Below are 21,904 nucleotides of genomic sequence, written 5' to 3'. Positions count from 1 at the left end.
TTTTAGTAACATATATACAACCTTAAATTTCCCCTTTTAGCCACATTCAAATATATCATTCAGTGATGTTAATTACTTTCACAATGTTGTTCTACCACACCACTATCCATTACCAAAAGTTTTCCATATTTTTTAAAACACACTAAACAATTTTAACTTGGAGGGACTTACACTACTTCAAACTTTGCAGATAAAATTAAATGAGTAGGGCAGGGCACGATGGCTCAGCAGGTAGAGTTCTCTCTTGCCGTGCCAGAGACCTGGGTTCGATTCCTGGTGCCTGCCCAAGCAAAAAAAAAAAAGATTAATGAGTAACATTTCAATTCCATAACATCTCAAATTAGCATGATTCAAATTTTCATGAAATCCAGCCATTCAGTATATATCCATAAATGCACACTTATACATACATGTCAATACATAAAAGATTATCTACAGCCCTATGCATATACACAGATGTCTTTACATACATGCACATATACACATATGCATATACCTACATACTGACAACATTCACCCATACCATATACATCCTCACATGTAAATATACATATATAATACACACCCAGTGCTACATGCATTTGTAACTATATGCCTTCTCACACAAGCATACTTACAAATTCATTAGCATATATATATACTTCAACATACTGCACACATATATATGGACACACACTCTGGAACACACACACACATATATATATGCCATTATCTTTTCTGTCTTCTACACTCTAGTCACATATAGGCATAGTAGAAAATGAGAACCTGGGTTACTGGATGCATGGAAAATGTCATTGCAAGATTCAAGGTAACCATCTTTAGGTGGTCTCAGAAATGCAGCCTTTTGGGGGAGAACAGATCCCATACCTTATCCCACAAACACATACCCCAGTTCACCCTTACAACCAGGTTGCATTCTTCCCTGCCCTGGAAGCAGCACTGTGCTCGACAGGGTTAGAGCAGGCTCTGGCCTTCCCAGAGGTGGCCAAAAGCATCAGGAGAGCTAGGGAAAAGAGGCCTGGGAACCATCTCCACACTGCCCACCTAGCAGGAAGCCTCCAGACAGAGTACAGAGTGGTCCACACTCACGCATGCCCTCTGATGGTAGGAGCCAGGATGCTGGGAAGCTGTGCCCAGAGCCAGGAGCTGAAGGGAAATTAAGTTCTTATGGAGCTCCAGCCTTTCCCATGTAGTATACCCCAACTGTGTCATGATGATACCAACCCTCTACAGTGGAGGTAGAGTAGGGAAGGAGGTTGAAGCCACTGGGGTTCTTGATCTGACTCAAACAGCCAAGGATCTGTTCTGGGAGTTGTGGGCACTGATGGCCTGAACTGGCCACAGTGGCAGGTATGCTTGGCCTGCAGGGTGCTTGACCTGACATCTTCGGGAATACCTCATGACAGTCCATCTCATCTACCTCATCCATGAGCCCCAAATGGCCCCTTGTGGAGCAGGTTGCAGCAGGTCCTTCTAACCCTGGGTGGGGGCTCTTGTCTGGTGGAACTGCTCTCTCTTTCTGTCTATTTTTGTCTTCTGTTTTCTTGCCTGTTTCATCTTATTCTCCTTCCCCCATTCTCTTTACTCCCTTTCTCTTTCTTTCTCTTGCTGTCTCTCCATTTCTGCTCTTAACCACACTCTGTGCCTTTCTGTGGCTCTAAGTGTCCCTCTTATAATCTCCTTGTTATCTTTCCATCTCTAGCTTCTGTATGTCAGCAAAGTTAGTGAAGCTGTGACTCCTGGACACCATATTTTGAAAGTTTCTGCAACAGACTTGGACATCGACACCAATGCCCAGATTACATATTCTCTCCATGGTCTTGGGGCTGATGAGTTCAAGCTGGATCCCCAGACAGGTGGGTCTCTTACACTGTTGGATGAAGCCAAGAATTTATTTACTGAATTCCAAACAGTCATGGGAGTCTCATTGGAGAAGAAGCAGGAATCCATTTATTCATCTACTCAGCAAACATTGATTGGGCTACTACTCTGTGCCAAGCACTGCCCTAGATGCTGAGGACACAACAGGCTGACAAGGCAAGATCCAGGTCTTGACAATGGAGTGTTAAAAGCACACATTGAACCAGTGGTTTGAAATGTACTGATTTAAGAAGAAATGCAGGGTGCTTAAGTGACATATGACATATGGGCTTTGCCTAGGTTTGGGAGCTGGGTGAGATAAAACTTCTCTGAAGAAATGGTATTATATGTGAGATTTGAGGACATGGGAGTAGTGAGGAAGGGCATTCAAAGGAGAAAGTAGGATTGATACAAGGGAAGAGCACAGCACATCTGAGTACCTGACAGAGGGCCAGAGCTTACATGCAGGGTGGGGATGGAGTGGGATGGTGTTCTAGTTTGCTAGCTGCAGGAATGCAATATGCCAGAAATGAAATGGCTTTTAAAAAGGGGAATTTAATAAGTTGGTAGTTTACAGTTCTAAGGCCGAGAAAATGTCCCAATTAAAACAAGTCTATAGAAATGTCCAATCTAAGGCATCCAGGGAAAGATACCTTGGTTCAAGAAGGCCGAGGAAGTTCAAGGTTTCTTTCTCAAGTGAGAAGGCACATGGCAAACACAGTCCAGGTTCCTCTCTCATCTGCCAGGGCACATGGGAAGCATGGCATCATCTGCCAACTTCTTCTCTTGGATTCCTGTTTCATTAAGTTCCCCAGGAGGCATGTTCCTTCTTCATCTCCAAAGGTCCCTGGCTGGTGGACTCTGCTTCTCGTGGCTATGTCGTTCTGCTCTGCTCTCTCTGAATCTTTCATTCTCCAAAATGTTTCCTCTTTTATAGGACTCCAGAAACTTATCAAGACCCACCTAAATGGGTAGAGATATGTTGTCACCTAATCCAGCTGAACAACCACTCTTGATTAAATCACATCTCCAGGGAGATGATCTGATTACAGTTTCAAACATACAGTATTGAATAGGGATTATTCTGCCTTTATGAAATGGGATTTAGATTAAAACATGGCTTTTCTAGGGGACATATATCTTTTCAAACCAGCACAGATGGGATGGGCAGAGGGGCAGGGGGAGAAGTCAAAGGTCAATGTCCTGGGGTGGGCTGGGCCAAATCCCACCTTTAGAGCCAGTAGAGGGTTGAAGCAGGTGAGCGTCCTGGTCAGGGACATGATTTCTGCTTTCAAGTTGCATATATAGTAAACTGGGGATGAACCTCATAGGATTGTTGTACAAATCATGAGCGGTAGAGCCTGTGGAGGCCACGTCAGCCAGGCACATAATAGTAGCTCAGTAGACCTTGGGCTGCTAATATCATTACTATTGGTTAAAGGACATACCCTCTAGAAACAGAGAGCCATGCAGGACAGAACATTAATACCCTGAAGGAGCTGGGTGGTGAGGGGCTGGTGGAGAAGACACAGAAGGGGCTGCCTCCCTTGGAATGGCAGTCCCAGCAGAGGTGGGATCCCCGTTTTGCTGCTGGAGGGAAGGGCATGGGAATGGGGGGTGGGGGCACAGAAGGCCCAGGTTATGGAGGGCAAGCTGCTGATGCTAGCTTGAGATCCAGAAGCTCAGAGGATGCCTTGGAGATATGAGCAGGGAGGTGGCTGGTGAGAGTGGTGTGCCAGGAGGCTTTGAGCAGAGACAGGAGGCAACTTTGTCCTTTCTGGCCCCAGGGTGGGCATGCTAAGTGATCCCAGGCAGACTACCTAATCTCTCTCTGCTGCTGTTTGTTCAGCTACAGGTTGTATTGGTAGGAGCTTTAAAAAAAACTGGACAATTTTTCTGAAATTATACATGGTCATTGTACAAAACGTCAAACAATGTAGATGCACATTATGCAGAAACTAGAGAACCCCCATAATAATCCCTGCCCCAAAGGTAAGTCCTGTTGGTGAATATTCTGTCAGACTGGTTTTCTATGCCTCTCAAAAAATCCCTATATAATTATTTCACAAAAATAGAATACTATTTTGTGACTTGCTTTTTTTCACTTAGCAGTATCTCAGAAGTGTGGTATACCAGGCAGTACATAAAACGCTATCATAATTCTTTTTGGTTGTATGGTATTTTACAGTATGGCTGGACCATAACATACTTAACCAGTTCCTTTTTGATGGGCATAGAGGTTGATTTCTGTATGTTGTTTTTATTACAATCCTATAGAGATTATCCTTGTTCCTTGTGTATATATTTTTATCTTTGGGTTAATTATTCTATAGGATATAGTCCTAGAAGTAAAATGGTGGACTAAAAGAGTTACACATTTTATATGTTGTTAAAAATTGCCTAATGGCCCTTTAAAAATGTGCCTATTTGCAGTTGTTTGTGAGAATCTTAAATTGGTGAATGTAGTGGTGGAGTGTTGCTTTAGTTTATTAATGCTGCCAAAATGCAATATACCTGAAATGGGTTGGCTTTCCTGAAAGGAAATTATTAAGTTGCAAGTTTATCATTCTAAATCCACAAAAATGTCTAAACTAAGGCATCCAGGTAAAGATACCTTGACTCTAGAAAGGCTGATGGGTCCAGAACACCTCTGTCAGCTGGGAAGGCACATGGCTGGTGTCAGCTGGTCCTTTGGCTCCTGGTTTCAAACAGCTTCCCTGGGGGCATGTTCTGTCTGAATCTCCAAACATCTGGGTCTCACGTTGCTTCTGTTGCTTCTCTTCTCCAAGCATCTGAGCTTCCTCCACAATGTTTCCTCTTTTAAAGGTCTCCACAAAACTAACCAAGACCCATCTTGAATGGGCGGATTCACATCTCCATCTAATCAAAAGGTCACTCCCACAATTGGGTGCAACACATCTCCATGGAAGTAATCCAATCAAAGTTTCCACCCCACAATGTTAAATCAGGATTAAAGAAACATGGCTGCCCCCTCAAGATTGGATCAGGAAAAAGGACATGGCTTTTCTGGGATACATAACAGCTTCAAACCAGCACAAGTGTGTTTGGGAGAATCAGGGTGGCAGGCAAGGGGCATGGGGGGGGGGGCGCGGTGTGGATACAGCCTGAGTCTCTTTCCTGACTGTAAGTACATGGGACAGACCCCTTTTCTCAGTGTCAAAACCCTCAGTGGCTGGGGTTGTCCCCCATGGATATCTAGAAGGCACGTGCTGGGGTTCTGTCCCCCAGAGAACGCTCACCTGCTGTCATTTCTCTGGTCAGGGGAGCTGACTACACTCACAGCCCTAGACCGCGAGAGGAAGGATGTGTACAATCTTGTTGCCAAGGCGACAGATGGAGGTGGCCGATCATGCCAGGCAGATGTGACCCTCCATGTGGAGGACGTGAATGACAACGCCCCGCGGTTCTCCCCGAGCCATTGTGCTGTGGCTGTTTTTGATAACACCACGGTTAAGACGCCTGTGGCGGTGGTGTCTGCCCGGGACCCTGACCAAGGTGAGTCTGAGGAGGAATCAGAGGACACTTCTGTTCCGCGGTTAGCACTTGAGGTCACCTTAGGTCAGGGTTTGGCTCTCTGTGTCTCCCTGGGGCTGGCAAGGGCTGTGCCTCCTCTCTGAATCTGCGGACACTTTGAAGTGGAAAATATCTGTCCACAAACCGAATGCACAAGTGCCATGTGGCAAAAGATGTTAGCAGTGTTCTGAAGCAGGCACAGGACATTTCAAGCTCGTGGATCCTCCCCTGCCACTTAGATCTAGGGATGTTTTGATTTTTAAATACAAACCTAATCAGAAGTACTAATCAGAAGTAATCAGAAAATTGATCAGAATTCTTTTATCAATTTTCCATATTGTAAAGTTGAATCATTTCTAATACTTTACATTTTATTTTTAATGGCATTATTATTCTCACTGGGGTTAATTACTTTATTTTAAAAATTTACAAGGAAAATTAGATTCATCCATGGATTTTTGTTCTATATTAGACCAATTATAGCTTCTGTCATCATGAAGTATTCTTTCGTGGATATATATTTATGTGTGTGTGTATATATATGTGTATGTATGTAATCATATATACATATATATAAAATGTCCAATTTTCCTGAAATTTAGAATTCAGGTAGGATAAAAATGCCCTTGGTGCCAAAGTATCCAGGTCAAACTAGGTTATAATGATAATGGTAATGATAATAATAATGCAAATTAAAATGGGATCAAAACACCCTGCTTTGGCTGGCACCTGCAGGATAAACTTAAGACTCCCTAGAGGAAGTGAGCTTTAGCCTGGATTTGAAGGAGACAGGAGATTTTGGGAAAATGCAGGTGCTTTATGCAGGGCAAATAGTGCAAAGGGAGGGTAGCTGGACCTGGGAGACCTGTGTGCGTGTGTGTGCATATGTGAGCACATGTGCTGAGGTGTGTAACAAGTACAAGCGGGTTTGGTAGGCTAGAATTCAGAGTACATCAGAGCTGGAGCAACTCAAAGGTTATTTCATTTAACCCTCCATCTAATGGCTTCAAGGCTCAATTAGCCACCCCTGCTTGTATACCTCCAGGGACAGGAAGCTCCCTACTTCCTAGGCAGCTCTATTTTTCCTTGGTGCCTCAGATGACAACCAAGTGCTATTTATTTGGAGCAGACACCCACCACTCTATAGCTTCCCCTGCCTGTCCCTCGACCTGACCTCTGTAGCCACATAGATCTCCTAGACCCCCTTCCAGGAGCCCATCTGAGACAGGGAGGTGGTGACCACCTGCTCCAGGCCCAGAGCTGCCTCTCAGGGCGGGGCCACCGTGTTTCCTTCCGTTCCATGGTTCCAATCCTGCCTCCCTTCTTGGACACATCCTCTGGCCTTGCACCAGTATACCATTAACCCTTCTAAAATTATTATTACTCTAGTCCCAATACTCAAGCCAGATATTCCAGGCGTGGCCTGATCAGCATCTCATGATTTCTCCAAAAAAGAGCATATTCAGGGGAGAGGTGTGGAATATGCATAGAGCTTATGTAAATTAACTCTTCTCACAGGCAATCATTACCACCACTCCAGCTAGGGGGTGTGTGCCCCCACAGGCTCAGGGCCTGCATTCCTCCCATTGAGCATTATTCTAATGTTTAAATATTGGTATTTTTCATACACGATGGCGCCTACACAAGCCAAGTACTTCATCTTTGGTGTATAACCAAAGAAAATAGGATCTGAGTGCAAGCTGGTGAAACACTGACTGTGCGTTGTGACTTACTAAGAACTTTCCATAGGTGTGTTTGTTTTTTTAAACTTTGTTGACACAATTATAGATCCATAGGAAGTTGCAAAAACAATACTGCCTGTCTCATGCCCCCTACTATCAGCTTTTACCAACATCTCAGATGAGCTGCAGTGCAATATGAAAATCAGAAAACTGACACTGGCACAATGCTGTTAATTATACTGTAGGCCTAATTCAGATTTCACCAGTTTGTGTGTGTACTCCTTTGTGTGTGCATATGTGTGTGTGTGTGTGTCTGTGTGTGTGTAGTTCTATGCAATATTATCCCATGTATGGATTCCTGTAACCACCACCACAGCCAAGATACGGAACTGTCTCGTCACAACCAAGGAACTCACCATAAGTGACTTTGATCTTGCACAGTTTTTACTTTGGGAGCTGACATTGGGCCCTGACATAACATTTTCAGATAATTTAATGGGTTTGCTCTAAGAAGTTTTCAAAGAGGTGCCCTCTTCCCGCCCCGATTAAGAACCACTGCTTGCTAGAGTCTTAGTCTCCATGCAGCCTGAGCATATTTGCTTTATGGGAGCCACTCTCATGCTCTCCTGAAGGGTCTGCTGCAGGCAGGGCCGGAGGAGGGGCGCTCAGCGTGAATCTTACCCTCCATTTCCCCCACAGGTGCCAACGCCCAGGTGGTTTACTCTCTGACGGGCTCCGCCGACGGCCACTTTTCCATTGAGGCCACCACGGGCGTGATCCGTCTGGAGAAGCCGCTCCGGGACAGGCCGCAGGCGGTGCTGGAGCTCACGGTCCGTGCCTCGGACCTGGGCACCCCGACACCGCTGTCCACGCTAGGCACCGTCACCGTCTCCGTGGTGGGCCTCGATGAGTACCTGCCTGTGTTCCTGAGCACCGAGCACACCGTGCAGGTGCCTGAGGACGCCCGGCCTGGCGCGGAGGTGCTGCGGCTGGCCGCCCTCACTCGCCCGGGCGCTGAGAAGACCGGCTACCGCCTCGTCAGCGGGAACGAGCAGGGGAGGTTCCGCCTGGACGCGCGCACAGGTGAGCCAGCTGGCCGCGGGAGCCCGCCCCGCACATCCCACACGCGCACACACACACACACCACGTGGCATGTTGGAGGGGTTTTGGGGAAACCTTAGGTTCCTCACAGATGGGTCCAGTCTGCCCCACACAGCCCCCTCTAGAGCAGGCCTCCTCTGCCCGCTTCTGCACCCTCAGCATCTCTCCAAGTTCCAGGTCCCTCCTTCCACCTTAGGGCCAGCTCCTATGAGAGCCTCTGTTAATCTCGCAGACCCTATCCAGGACTCTGCCCCCAGGACCACCTGGAATCCACTCTCCTCCGACCGTTTTGAGACTTCATAGTCTCAGGTCAAGCTCAGCCCCAGAGGCTGAGGTCCCTGTCCCTCCTCTTTTGCAGTGGTTAGGGAGCACTCACTGGAATCTGTTTAAGCAGCCTAGGACAAGGCTGCCTCCTTCCCACTTAGAGCCCTCCCCCCAGACATCTCGACACTCCTGAATTTTCCTTTCTTCTCAGAGGAAAGTCTCAGTCAGATTCACAGAATTTCACCGAAGGGCCTCAAGGCCTGGCCAGGCCAACCTGTGCCTTTTACAGGCTCCTCCCCAACGTGGCCCTGGGATGATTGGTCTCTACCTCCTAACTCAGTCACCTTGTTGTGGAGCAGTATTTAAAACTTTTTATTTATGGAAATGTTCAACATATATGAAAATAGAAAGAATAGTTATGAATCCCCATGTTCTCATTGCTGACTTCAGAAATTATCACCATGAAGCCTGTACCCTTCACCCCTACACCCACCCCTTATTTTAAAGCAAACCCCAGACATCGTATCATTCCATCTGTGAGTACTTCAGTGGGCATCTCTAAGTGACAAGGACACCTTTGTTAAACACAGCCACAATACCATCATCATACCTAAAAGGTAATAACTCCTTACTACTGTCTAAAACCCAGCCAGATGATTTTTTTTTGTTTATTTCATAAATGTCTTTTGAAATTGGTTTGTTTGTCAGAATCCTGAAAATGTCCACATACTGCCTTTGGTTGATTATCTAATATCTCAAGTCTCTTTTAGTGTCCAATATATTTTTTTCTCCCTGTTTTTTGTTTTTTCTCCTCCCTGCCATTTCTTTAAAGACGAAAACGGGTCATGTGTACTGTAGAATTTTCCCCCATTTTGGATGTGGCTGGCTGTATCTTTGTGGTGTCACATAACATATCACTTTATCCCCTGTACTTCCTGTAAATGACATTTGGATCTAAAGCCTCGATCAGTTTCAGGTTCAATTTTTTGGTCACAATGCTTCATAGATGATGCTGTGCTTTTCCTCTTGCGTCACATGAAGAGGCAGGAAATGGTTAATGGGGTCCTTTTCTGACTTAACCTTGACAGTGGGTTTGGGTGTTGTCAGCCTGATTCATCCATTATAGAGTTCCTCAACAGCCTTTCCTCGGATGGTTTTAGCAGGCACTGATCATTATTTCCTAGATATATTATTTCATTAGGGGTTGCAAAATGGTGACTTTCTGAGCTTATCATTCTTCATGCATTTATTCACAGAATTCTTTTATGAAGCAGAGTGTTCTACCATTAACTATTTGGCTATTCAAGAGAGAAGGATAAATCTTTGTTTCCTTTTTTTCCCCACTTCTAAAACTGATCAATCTATGTCCCAAGAATTTTTTGAACAACTTTGGCTATTCTAAAACTCTTCTTATAACCTAAAAATAGGAATGACTGCAATTATCATTATATATAACAGAGTTATTGCAGATTTAAGTGAGATAATGTAGGGGAAACACTGCTATTGGGAATGAATGAATAATAAAATGATGATGAAATGAGAGGAATAGGACATGGAGGGGAGGAGGAGACAAAAGCAGAGGGGAATGAAAAAGAAGATGAAGGGAGATGTTGGGGGGATTTGTATTTCCCGACCCTATTAAGCTGCCTTTCTTGGAATATTGGCTCAAAGTCCCTCAGTCCTCTTCCTTTGTGGTCCCACTGCCTCATTCCTTTCATTTTTTTTTTTTAAATGAAACATATTATATATTCACATACCATGTAATCATTCAAAGTATATAGTCAGTGGTTCACAGTATCATCATATAGCTGTGCATTTATCATCATGATTGACTCTTTTTTCCCTTTTTTGTTGCTCCCATTACCTCTCACCTCTTCAGGGATCCTGTATGTCAGCAGGAGCCTGGACTTTGAAACAAGCCCCAAGTACTTCTTGTCTGTCGAGTGCAGCCGGAAGGGTTCTTCCTCCCTCAGTGACGTGACCACAGTTGTGGTCAATATCACCGATGTCAACGAGCACCAGCCCAGGTTCCCCCAAGAGCTGTACAGCGTGAGGGTTTTAGAAAATGTCATCGTGGGTGATAGTATCCTGACGGTAAATTTCCCCAACTTCGCTCATTGGGTGCATGAGACTCAGGGATGGACTCTCAGGTCCTCCCCCTCAGTCAGCCATTAGCATGGATTCATTTATCTAATTAACACACTGTGGACTTGACTCTGACTCTTAGCCACATGCCAAACTGTTTTTCATGGCAGGGTGTCTGAGGGACATATTAGATAAGATTGGATACTGAGCGAATGGGACATGGGATAGGCAAACTTCGGTAGGAGAGGAAAGAGAGGAGATAGGTCCCAGGGGGCTGCCAGAGGCTTTAAAGCCTGGACGGGACCTGCCCACATCAAGTGACAGTGGGTGGGGGAAGGAGGATGAGGGACCCCAAATAACAGAATAGCACCAGTTTGCTTTAAACACGTAATTGCTCACTGCTGCAATAGAGGGAAACCAAACTCCATATCCCCATTTCCAAGGCTCTCTATGATCCCTCTTCATTCTGCCTCTATCTCCCTCACTCTCCCACGTGTACCCTATTCACCAACTACAGGAAGATGCGCCTTGCTCCAACCAGCCTTTGTACTTCTACACCTCCAAGCTCACACTGTTTCCCCTGCCAGAAGCCCTACTTATCCTACAAGGCTTCATGAAGCCTTTCTAGTCTCCTCAGGTGAAATTCATCACTGTGTTCTCTATGCTATTATAAGGTTGCTCAGATTTTGCTCCAAGTTAGAATTACTTATAACATTAGAAATTAAGCTTTCTGAGGTCATATTCATTTGGCACATTCCTCACTACCTAGCAAAGGGCCTAGCAGCCTGTCAGTATGAATGGATATGTGAATGGACCATGCCATGCTGAGTCTACCCTAGAACGTGAATGAAGAGATTCTCTTGGCAGTGGTGGCCCAGAACTATTAGCTCAATGAAATGCATGAGGAGATATCTATGCTCCCAGGAGCCAGGATTCCTTTCTAGTCCCTCTCATCCCTCCATTCATAGCCATCCTGCCCCCACTGCAGGTGTCAGCAACTGATGAAGATGGACCCCTAAATAATGCCATCACCTATAGCCTGGTAGAAGGGAATCAGCTTGGGCACTTCACTGTCCACCCAAAGAAGGGAGAGCTCCAGGTGGCCAAGGCCCTCGACTGGGAACAGGTGAGTCCTGTGGGAGGGACACAGTCTGACCTTATCAGAGCAGAGATTTGGCCTACTGCAGGTCCAGAGGACAAATTGTGGTCGATTTCCAGACCTCTGCACTTCCCCAGACCTACCCAGGTGCCTGCCACTTATTTTCTCTGTGGGGTCTTTGTAGAATGTGAGGTCAGAGACAGAGGGGGAGCTATGTGACCCTTAACTTTCCCATGAGGAGCACAGGCCAGCTTCTCGCTATTTAACAGGGTTCATTAGATTATTATAATATCAGCTACCATTTATTGAGCATTTGCTATATGCCAGGCACTTGCTAAATGCTTTCTATGCATTGACTAATTTGGTCCTCAAAATAATCTTGGCAGGTGGGTTCTGATATTATTCTACAGAGGTTTAGTCATGTGCCCAAGTTCTCAGAGCTAGTAAATGGGTGAGCTGGAAATCAAACCTAGAACCTGATCCCTGGAATGCTAAGTGGGTAATAGGGGTGGGAATATGGCAATGTCTCCATTTTACTTCCCCAAATCATTAGAGATGGCCAGGTATAGAACTGAGGAACCTCAAGGCTAACTCTCCCCTGGACAGACTTCTAGCTATTCCCTGAAGCTCAGAGCCACAGACAGTGGGCGGCCCCCACTCCATGAGGACGCAGATATCACAGTCCAAGTGGTTGATGTCAATGACAATCCACCAAGATTCTTCCAGCTCAACTATAGCACCACTGTCCAGGTAAGCTTGAGCTCCTAAGGACACCCTGAGCCCATCTCCCTTCTTTTCTCTTCTAGTAGAGGGTATCCACAAAAACAATGGCTGTGACCTTGCCCACTGATACCCTAAAGGCAACACAGGCTGTTGAAGGAATTATGGATTATGGGATTTTAAAAAGTTGGGCACTATGCTAGGCACTTTCACATCCATTATCTGATTTGGGGCTCACAACAGCCATATGAATTAGGTAGCCCTTATTTTACAGATTAAAAAAAAATGGAGGTTCATAAAAGCACCATAGCCTTTTTGGGATTTAAACCCTGGAGACTTTCCAGATCCCAACCTATTTCCACCACACCAATGTTCAGACATGGAATTGGTGATGGCCTTGAAATTCTATGGGGAATTATCAGAAGTGGTTAAGGGTGAGGAAGGTGAGGAAGTGGGTAAGAAAGCAGAGATCTGGGTCCCACTCTGCTTCAACCACTCCTGTTTACCTGTTTTATATATTGTGGGTATGAGTTAGGATGCTTTGGCTGCAAATAACAGGATACCTAATTAAATAAGCACATTAAGCAAAAAAATTATTTATTATTTCACATAACAGAAGGTCCCATGATGAGCAATTTCATTCCAGAATTGGTTATTTCAGTAGGAAAATGGTGTTAGGGCTCTAGGTCAGATTCTTTCAAATTACCTTCCCTTTTCCCTCCTTGTTGCAAGGTAGCTGCTGCAGCTTCAAGCATTGTATCCTTACCTAACCATTTTCAAAGGCAAACAGAAAGGGTATTCTCCTGAAGATTCTGTTTCTATCAAAGAAGAAAGCTTTTCAGGATCACCACCCAGTTGACTTCTCCAATGGTCATAATTGGATAGCATGTTTGTCCATAAGCCCAAAACTGGCACAAGGAATCAGATTATTATAGCTGACTTAGATCAATCATAGTCCATCCCCACTTAGGAGGGGAATATCTTCCCACATCTGAACAAAAGCTTTTGTAAGAAAGGAAGGAGGGAAAATGTCTGTTGGATAGGCAGCCATCATTCTCTGCTCATAAGATCTGGTTGTATAAGATTTGATGCTAAATAGACAGTTTAACAACGATTGTGTTAGAACATAGTGAATTTGCATGTTATAGAACAAGGACTGGAATAATACCCAGGAAATGTATTCTTCTTAGTGAAGTTCCTAATTGTCTTTGAATTTGCTCCTTGGATGTGTGTTTCATTGATCATATAAGCGGGAAACCATTTATAGGTGTTCAGTTGACCCTGTGAATGACAAAATTCTCACATGAATACCAAGACTAATTTATATACATGACTCTCAGCTGTGTGATTTTGGCCTCTCTATATAATAAAGGGTTTGAATCTTTTGATCGCTGAGGACCCTCCCGGCCCCCATGGGTTTTGCTTCTAAGAATTAGTGCTGCCCCCAGGAGCTCCTATCTAGACTGACAAAAGTCAACAGCCAACTCAGAGGTGAGGCAGAGTGAATGAGTGTCAACTCAAGGCCCAGCATGGCCTGGGAACAGTCAGAGAGAGTGCCGAGAATTCGTCCCAGCTGAGGGGATCCAGGAAAACACAAGAAGAGGGAACAGGTCTCATTTTGCTCTTTGGTTTCCTGTCATTCTTGGTCTCAGGAGAACTCTCCCATTGGCAGCAGAATCCTGCAGCTGATCCTCAGTGACCCAGACTCCCCAGAGAACGGCCCCCCCTACACATTCCGAATCACCAAGGGGAACATCGGCTCTGCCTTCCGAGTGACCCCAGATGGATGGTTGGTGACCTCTGCGGGCCTGAGCAGGAGGGCGCAAGAATGGTATCAGCTTCAGATCGAGGTGAGAGCTGTGCTGACCACTGGTGGACAGTAGATGCACTGGTAAAGGCGTTACCAGGTGCTTCTGTTATTGGGGGGGAAATGTATGGTAGAGCATTTATGTGCTAAGCACTGGGCTAAGTGCTTCAGAGGTATCAATGCACTAAATCCTCATGGCACTCTTTAAAGCAGGAAAACTATTACCCCCACTTTACAGATGAGGAAACCGAAGCACAGAGAGGTTAAGTGACTGGCTTAAAGTAATACTGCCTATGAGTGGCAGAGGTGGGTGCTTCAAACCCACATGCTCTGAATCCAGAGCCCAAGCTCTTAATCCCTATACTGCATCCAGAATACACACTTTGTCTGGCTCTAACTCCTTGAGTTTGTCCAAGACAACTCTCTGAGCCTCTGGTGCTAACAAGACCTACCTCAGAGAATTGGTGTGGGGTCCAAATGAAAGAATGTATATTCACATGTAGGGGATTTTGGCAGTGTTGCTATGGGTTGTTTGAGAATTTCCCAAGGAACCGTGGCCATGGTGGTCACATATCTCTCCCTCGTTTCATTTCCCCCAAATTCCTTTCCTAAATCTCAAGTCCAACGGACCTTAATGTTCTGTGAATAGCCTTCTCTGGAGTTGATATATTTATCCATCCATGCATCCATCCAGTCTTTCAGGGATTATGTATTGAGTATCTCCCATATCCTGGCCCCTGTGCCAACTGCTATGAATATAGCAGAGGATAAGAATTTACTAATGCCGCTAGAATGCAATATACCAGAATGGGTTGGCTTTTATAGAGGGGACTTATTAAGTTACAAGTCTACAGTTCTAAGGCCATAAAAATGTCCAGACTAAGACATCCATAGAAAAATACCTTTTCTCAAGAAAGGCCCATCTGGGAAGGCACATGGCTGGCATCTGTTCGTCTTTTGGCTTCTGGTTTCAAACAGCTTCCTGTGGGTGTCTTCTCTCTGCATCTTGAAATGTCTCTGTGTCAGCTCTGAAGCTTTCTAAAAGGGTTTCCTTTTAAAGGACTCCAGTTAATAAATTAAGACCCATCTTGACTGGATGGAGACATATCTGCATGAAAGCCGCCTAATCAAAAGGTCTCACACAGACTCCTAAGTAAATAGACCAAGCCCTTGATCTTGAGGCTTTCCCTTGTAAAGCTTATTTCTATAGCAGAGAAGCTAAGTCTACCTATAATTATGCCTAAGAGTTACTTCCAGAAAACCTCTTTTGTTGCTCAGATGTGTTCCCCCCACCCAAAGCCCAACTCTGCAAGTAAAATCATTACCCTTCCAGCTACATGTGACATGACATCTAGGGGTGAAAGTCTGCCTGGCAACATGGGATATGACTCCCAGGGATGAACCTGGCCCTGGCACTATGGTATTGACAACACCTTCCTGACAAAAAGGGGGGAAAATGTAACAAAATAAAGTATTAGTGGCTAAGGAATTTCAAATAGAGTCGAGAGGCTCTTCTGGAGGCTATTCCTATGCTAGCTTCAGCTAGATATAGCTAATTACCAGGGTTTGCCAAACCCCAACCATAACCATTCCAGTCAACCCTAAAAAAACACCTAGGGCATTATCTGAGATTCTCCAAAAGTTTCACACACTAAGATTACTTTCCAGAAACTTACAACCTCCAGATGGGTTCCTAGATCAGATAAATCCTGAAATCCAGAGGAGCCAGCCTCTTCAATAACATCAACTAGTTCAATCCCCCTAACACATATTATTGACACCCCTTTCTAATATGAAAAAATTAGAATGGGCATAGCCCAAATGCCCCTAAAGATTGGGAGAAGGATCAAAAAGAGAAGCTAGGGTTTAACAAATGAGTATAAGTGCTAAATCATTATATATTTCTTTCAGTCTTCAGTGTCATGGAGCAATTAGAAAGGAAAACCTAAAATTGTGGAACTGTAACTTATACCAAACTCTGAAATCTATTCTATAACTACTTGTTACAATGTACTTTGAAATTTATTGCTTTTATATATAAGTTATATTTCACAATAAAAAAAAGTTTTTAAAAAAAGGTCCCACCCACAATTAGGTGGTTCACATCTCCATGGAAACAGCTTAATCAAAAAGGTCCCATCCTACAATAGTAAATCAGGATTAAAGAACACGGCTTTTCTGGGGTATACAACAGTTTCAACCTGGTACAGGGATGGACTCTGTTCTTATGGGCTTTTAATTCTAAACTATGGAGGCAAACAATAAAAAGATGAAGAAAGAAATAACATCTTTATAAATTGTGAATAAACTCAAAAAGAACAGGAGGCACATGTTCAGAAGGAAGCTGCCTCCAAGAAGGTGACATTTGAGCTGAGACCTGAGGAGGCAGCCATGTGGCAAATAAGCAGGAAAATGTTCCAGGCAGGAAGAAAAAAATGAGCGAAGGTAAGAGCTCAAAGTGACCTAAGGTGAGGTCAAGGTGGCTGGAGAGTGTGACCAGTGGTGGGAATGAAGCTGAAGAGATGGGCTGGGCAGATCACGAAGCCTCACAGCTAGGGTCCCCATATTCTTTGAGGTCCAAACTGTGTTGCTTTTGAGAGTTAGAGAGGTGCTAAAGCTAATTTGTGGTTGAGACAAGTGAAAAGCATGACTAGTTCTGGGCAAACTGAGATATTATTCTAATTATAGAACTTGGATATAGTTTTAGATTCTAATTTAAATACAATGAGAAGTTGTTGAAGGGTTCTCAAGTAGGGAAGCGACTCTTTGTGTGTCAAAAAAGCTCATTTTTGAAGCCTTAGAGAGTAAATTGAAAGGGGCAAGAGTGGGGGAGGGAGACCAATGAGAAGTCATCCAAGCTGGAGGTAATAATGCTGGGATCTTGGAGGTGATGGTGAAGATGCAAGAAGTAAATACATTTGGGATATGTGTTGCGTGTAAATAGACAGGGACACATGATGGATTGAATATGGGGAAAAGAGAGAGAAAAGCCAAGTTCCTGGCTCCAGTGAAGAGTGGGTTGGAGTGCCACTGGTAAGACTGGAAAGACTGGAGGGTGGGAGGGAGAATGGTTTTATGGGGTAAAATGAGGGCTCCGTTTTGCACGTTACTTCTCAGGTGTCCAAGGGTTAGCTGGGAATAGGATTCTGCAGCTCAAAGGATAGGTGTGGGCTAATGTTGGCAATCCTCAAAGCCAAGGGCATGGATGCAGTTGCCTAGGGTGAGATGAGCACCTTTCTGATCTCTGTGTTTCAGCTCCAGGTAAAGGCCCTGGCCCGGTCAGGGACTCAGTAACTATTTGCATTGTCATTTTCTCTTGAAACTGTCCTGCATCTCCACTTCCATTTGCTGGCAGGCACCACAGACCAGCAAAACCCAAACAAACAGAAAACACATACATGGGCTTCAGACACAGAACATGAGTTCAAATTCTACTCTGCCCTGACCTGCTGTATGGCTTTTAGATCATTTACTTGACTTCTTTGAGCCTCAGTTATATCTTTTGTAAAATGGAACACATAATGGCACTTATAAGAAACATTAAATATGATAATGCATTTAAAGTGTTTAAAAATGAGAAAGTAATGGCACACAGTTTATACTCAGGTAATGTTAGCTGTTTTTTATAATTAATAATAGTATTAATTATTGTTACTGTTATTGATATCGCATCAGTTTTTTGCACATCCCCAGTTGGGTTATGTGACTACTCTCTTGCCTACTCAGAGAGTTGGAGTACATGTGAGCAATCAAGAATGTGGCAGTGTCACCAAAGTGCAAGAGGAAAGCTTCATCCTTCCTAAATCTGGGCAGAGGTTTACAGGGAAGCCTGGTTCCAGACGACTGGAGATAGAAATGTGAATGGGGAATGTATTTTAATTTGCACTCTTTTCCTGACTTAAATGAAGTCATATCACTTCCTTACTTAAAACTTTCATTGACTTTTCATTGTCCTGCCCTAAAATCTAGCCTTGTGCTCCTCAGCCCGGCAGGAGTTGGTGGTCCAGCCCCTGCTCACTTCTCCGGCTCATCTCCTGCCCCTTTGCCCTCACCTCCTCCCTCCAAGAGCAGCCTGCTTTCTGTTTGCTTGAGCACATCACACTCTTCCCACCCCAGGGCCCTTATACTTGCTGTTTCCCTCTCTGTGTTGCTTCTTTTCACCTCTTCTCTTCCTCCAGGACTCGATTCGAATGTCACCTCCTCAGGAACGCCCTCCCTACCACCTGATCTAAATCAGGTCTCTTTCCCTCTCCAGTTCTCTCTGCCACTTCACCCTGTTGATTTCCTTCCTAGCACTGTCATAGCCTGGCTTCTCTTGTTTTGGGGGTTATTCCTTGTCTCTGTTCTCCTGATGATGGGGCTATAGCCCCAGCACCTGGCTCAGGGCCTGGACCGTAGAAGGCACTTAGTAACTGTCTGCTGTCTGAAAGAATAAGCTGCCCTTCCCCAATCACATTTACTGTTGGGAATCCCAAAGGGACACTTCTTATGCTGAGCAGGGCGCCATGAACACAAGTGCACTGGAATTGCTAAGAGACATATGTGATTCATTCAAGGAAAGAGATGGGATAGGGACGATGGGAATTCAAGAGGAAGTGGCCAAGCCTGTCTGGCTGGGGCTTAGGAAGAGGCTCAGTGTCAAATGAGGACACTGAGTTAAGTTTTGCTGTATGTTGTGGAATATAACTTTCTCTTCCATTCTCTGCGGAAATTCAGAACATCTGTGTCTGTACCAGTGCTTTTGAAGTTAGATTTTTATTTCTTCCCTAAATGCAACAGTGTGCTGAGCCTGCCTTCGGGGCAGGTCTGGGGACAGAGAGACATGGCTCCCCCAGGAGGCCCAGCCCCATTAGGACCTCAGAGAGTACTGCAGCGCTTTTGGGTAACAGCAGTGTTTGATTTTGCCCACAGGTGTCAGATAGCGGCACCCCTGCCCTCTCCTCTTTGACGTCTGTCAGAGTCCATGTCACAGAGCAGAGCCACTACCCACCCTCCACCCTCCCACTTGAGATCTTCATCACCCTCGGGGAGGAGGAGTTCCAGGGTGGCATGGTAGGTAAGATTCATGCCACAGACCGAGACCCCCAGGACGCATTGACCTACAGCCTGGCAGGAGAGGAGACCCTTGGCAGGCACTTCTCAGTGGGTGCTTCCGACGGCAATATCATCGCCACCCGGGGCCTGCCTCATGGCCGCTACACATTCAACATTACCGTCAGCGATGGAACCTTCACCTCCACGGCTGGGGTCCATGTCCACGTGTGGCATGTAGGGCAGGAGGCGCTGCAGCAGGCCATCTGGGTGGGCTTCCACCAGCTCACCCCCGAGGAGCTGGTGAGTGACCACTGGCGTAACCTGCAGAGGTTCCTCAGCCATAAGCTGGACATTAAACGAGCCAATATCCACTTGGCCAGCCTTCAGCCAGCAGAGGCCATGCACGGTGTAGACGTGCTCCTAGTCTTTGAGGGGCATTCTGGAACCTTCCACAAGCTCCAAGAGCTGGCTTCCATCATCACTCGCTCAGCCAAGGAGATGGAACACTCGGTGGGAATTCAGCTGAGGTCAGCCATGCCCGTGTTGCCCTGCCAGGGGCCAGGCTGCCAGGGTCAATTCTGCCAAGAGACAGTGCACCTGGACCCCAAGGTTGGGCCCTCGTACAGCACAGCCAGGCTCAGCATCCTTACCCCGCGGCACCGCCTGGAGAAGACCTGCTCCTGCAATGGTGAGGACGGGGTCTCCCCCAAGGGCAAGCACCACTGTTGGGCTTGAGGGATGGAGATCCCAGGGAGGCCCTCTGTGATAGAGGGAAGTTTAAACAAGGCTAAAGGCCACAGGTACCAGACCCTCAACCTCCATGAGATGACCACTGGCCACAGAAAATCTAACTGTGGAATAACACCTTATTCCTGGCCATTTTGGGGAGTTTGAAAATAATGTTTTATATATATATGAGGCAATTTGGCAGTGACTAAGAGCATAGGCATCTGGCATCAGATGCCCTGGGTTCACATGCCAGCTGTACTCCCCTCCTAGCCATGTGACCTTAGGAAAATTACTTAGCCTTTCTGTGGCTTTGAGCTGTTGAGAAGATTGAGTATTAAATACCACACACTTTCTTAGAACAGTGTGCTGCCTGTGGAAACTCAATAGACATGAGATATGCTTTCTACTATATCTACTATTAGTATAGCCTTGTGGTTATAAACTCAAGATTTAGACTCATCTGAGGTTCATACCTTGGGAGGGTTATTCAAATTCTCTGTGCTTCAGTTTCTCATCTATAAAATAGGGAAAGTAAGAACATCTGCCTTCTGGAGTTAGTTTGAGGAATAAATTACATAATAGATATAAAATGCACTTATTTAAAACACTTAGCCCATAGTAAGCCTAGAATGGTTATGAAAGCACTGGTCCCTAACGAGCACTTGATGAGTGGGGGCTGCCTTTCACATGGGGCAGCCTTGCTCTATAAAGGACTGTGCCACATGCCAGACTCTGTGATTCTATCATCTAAATTCATCCCAGGCACAGCCCTATGAAGTGGTAGTCATTAGCCCCATCTACAGTTGAAATTGAGATATGGAGATTGAATTGGGTTGCCTGAAACTGTGCAGCCTCTGGTGAAGGGCTATATATTCAAATCCCGATCTGTCCCACTCTACAGCTTGTGTTCTTTGCCAAGCACTTCAGGAACTCAGCTTTCTGAGGAGACTTATCCCATATGCCCCGGCATCAAGGCTCATGCGCTGGACCAGCCAAGAGCACTGGCAGCTGGAAATGACATTGCCTTCAGCTCATCATCACCCCCTGTGGGGCTGGGCCTACCCTTTATGGGTCCTCCCAGTTTGCATTAGGGAAATGCTTTTTCAGAAGATTTATGGACTTTCCCCTGGGGCCTATGGGTTTAGGCAGCTCTTATGAGCTATTCTTGAGGGGGCACCTCCTTCTCTGTGTCTCTTGCCCAAGGGTCTTCTTCAGGGAAAGCCAATGATGGCTGAAGAATCTCTCTTGAACACCTGGCATCAGACAGCAGAGATTCTAAAATAACAGAATGTACAAGATAACCTGGAAAACTTGTTTTTAAAGATAATGCTCCTGGATGTCACCCCCAGTGATTCTTATTAAGAAGGTGCACCCTGGAATTAGCATTTTAAACCAGTATCCTTGGCAATTTGGAAGTAGGTGGTCCAGAAGCTTCATTTTGGGGAATACTAGATAGCCTCACAATCACCAGAATCACTTGGGAGAGTTGTTTTGTTTTGTTTTGTTAACGTTCTGTGAAATATGACATACAGAAAAGGGATTCATGTATCACCAGTGTACAGTGCAATAAATTTTCACTGACTGGACACACCCACATAACCAGCAGGCAGTCCAAGGATAGCAATACGTCCAGCATCTCAGAAGCCTCCCTGTGCTCCTTCCAGTCTCCATGCCCTTCGTGGGAGGTTTTTAAAATACAGATTCCCGGGTGCCAACCAACACCACTGAATCGGACTGTCTGAGGGTACAGCCTGGGGTCCAGTGTTCTTTCTAGGCGATCCTGATATTCAGTCATATTTGGGAATTACTGACCTATCATCTTCAGCAGTGTTCCATCTGAGAATGACACACTACAATGGAATTTCCATGGCCAGAGAATTTTAGAGTAAGGTATAATAGATCCCAGGTTTTTAGATCTCTTAGAATTCTTTGTGTCTCAGTCGTACTGGCTCTTCCTTCTCCTTTTGGCCTCTGTTCCCTCTATTCAAC

The 21,904-nt window shown here is 45.3% G+C and overlaps 1 protein-coding gene across 1 annotated transcript in view; it reads left to right on the top strand.

Annotated features, from left to right (window-relative positions):
- The window catches only part of FAT2 (FAT atypical cadherin 2), a 100,073-nt gene that overhangs the window by 60,067 nt on the left and 18,102 nt on the right, over nucleotides 1-21,904 (top strand). Inside the window, exons 12-19 of the mRNA XM_077137449.1 lie at nucleotides 1,703-1,856; nucleotides 5,143-5,376; nucleotides 7,776-8,159; nucleotides 10,321-10,535; nucleotides 11,515-11,652; nucleotides 12,232-12,375; nucleotides 13,998-14,195; nucleotides 19,064-19,874. Of these exons, the coding sequence (XP_076993564.1) occupies nucleotides 1,703-1,856; nucleotides 5,143-5,376; nucleotides 7,776-8,159; nucleotides 10,321-10,535; nucleotides 11,515-11,652; nucleotides 12,232-12,375; nucleotides 13,998-14,195; nucleotides 19,064-19,874 (2,278 nt within the window). The remainder of the gene's footprint in view (nucleotides 1-1,702; nucleotides 1,857-5,142; nucleotides 5,377-7,775; nucleotides 8,160-10,320; nucleotides 10,536-11,514; nucleotides 11,653-12,231; nucleotides 12,376-13,997; nucleotides 14,196-19,063; nucleotides 19,875-21,904) is intronic.

This window comes from Tamandua tetradactyla, chromosome 20 (genome assembly GCF_023851605.1).
Source record: "Tamandua tetradactyla isolate mTamTet1 chromosome 20, mTamTet1.pri, whole genome shotgun sequence".
Taxonomy (NCBI): Eukaryota; Metazoa; Chordata; class Mammalia; order Pilosa; family Myrmecophagidae; genus Tamandua; species Tamandua tetradactyla.
This window is presented reverse-complemented; position numbering and strand designations above follow the sequence as displayed.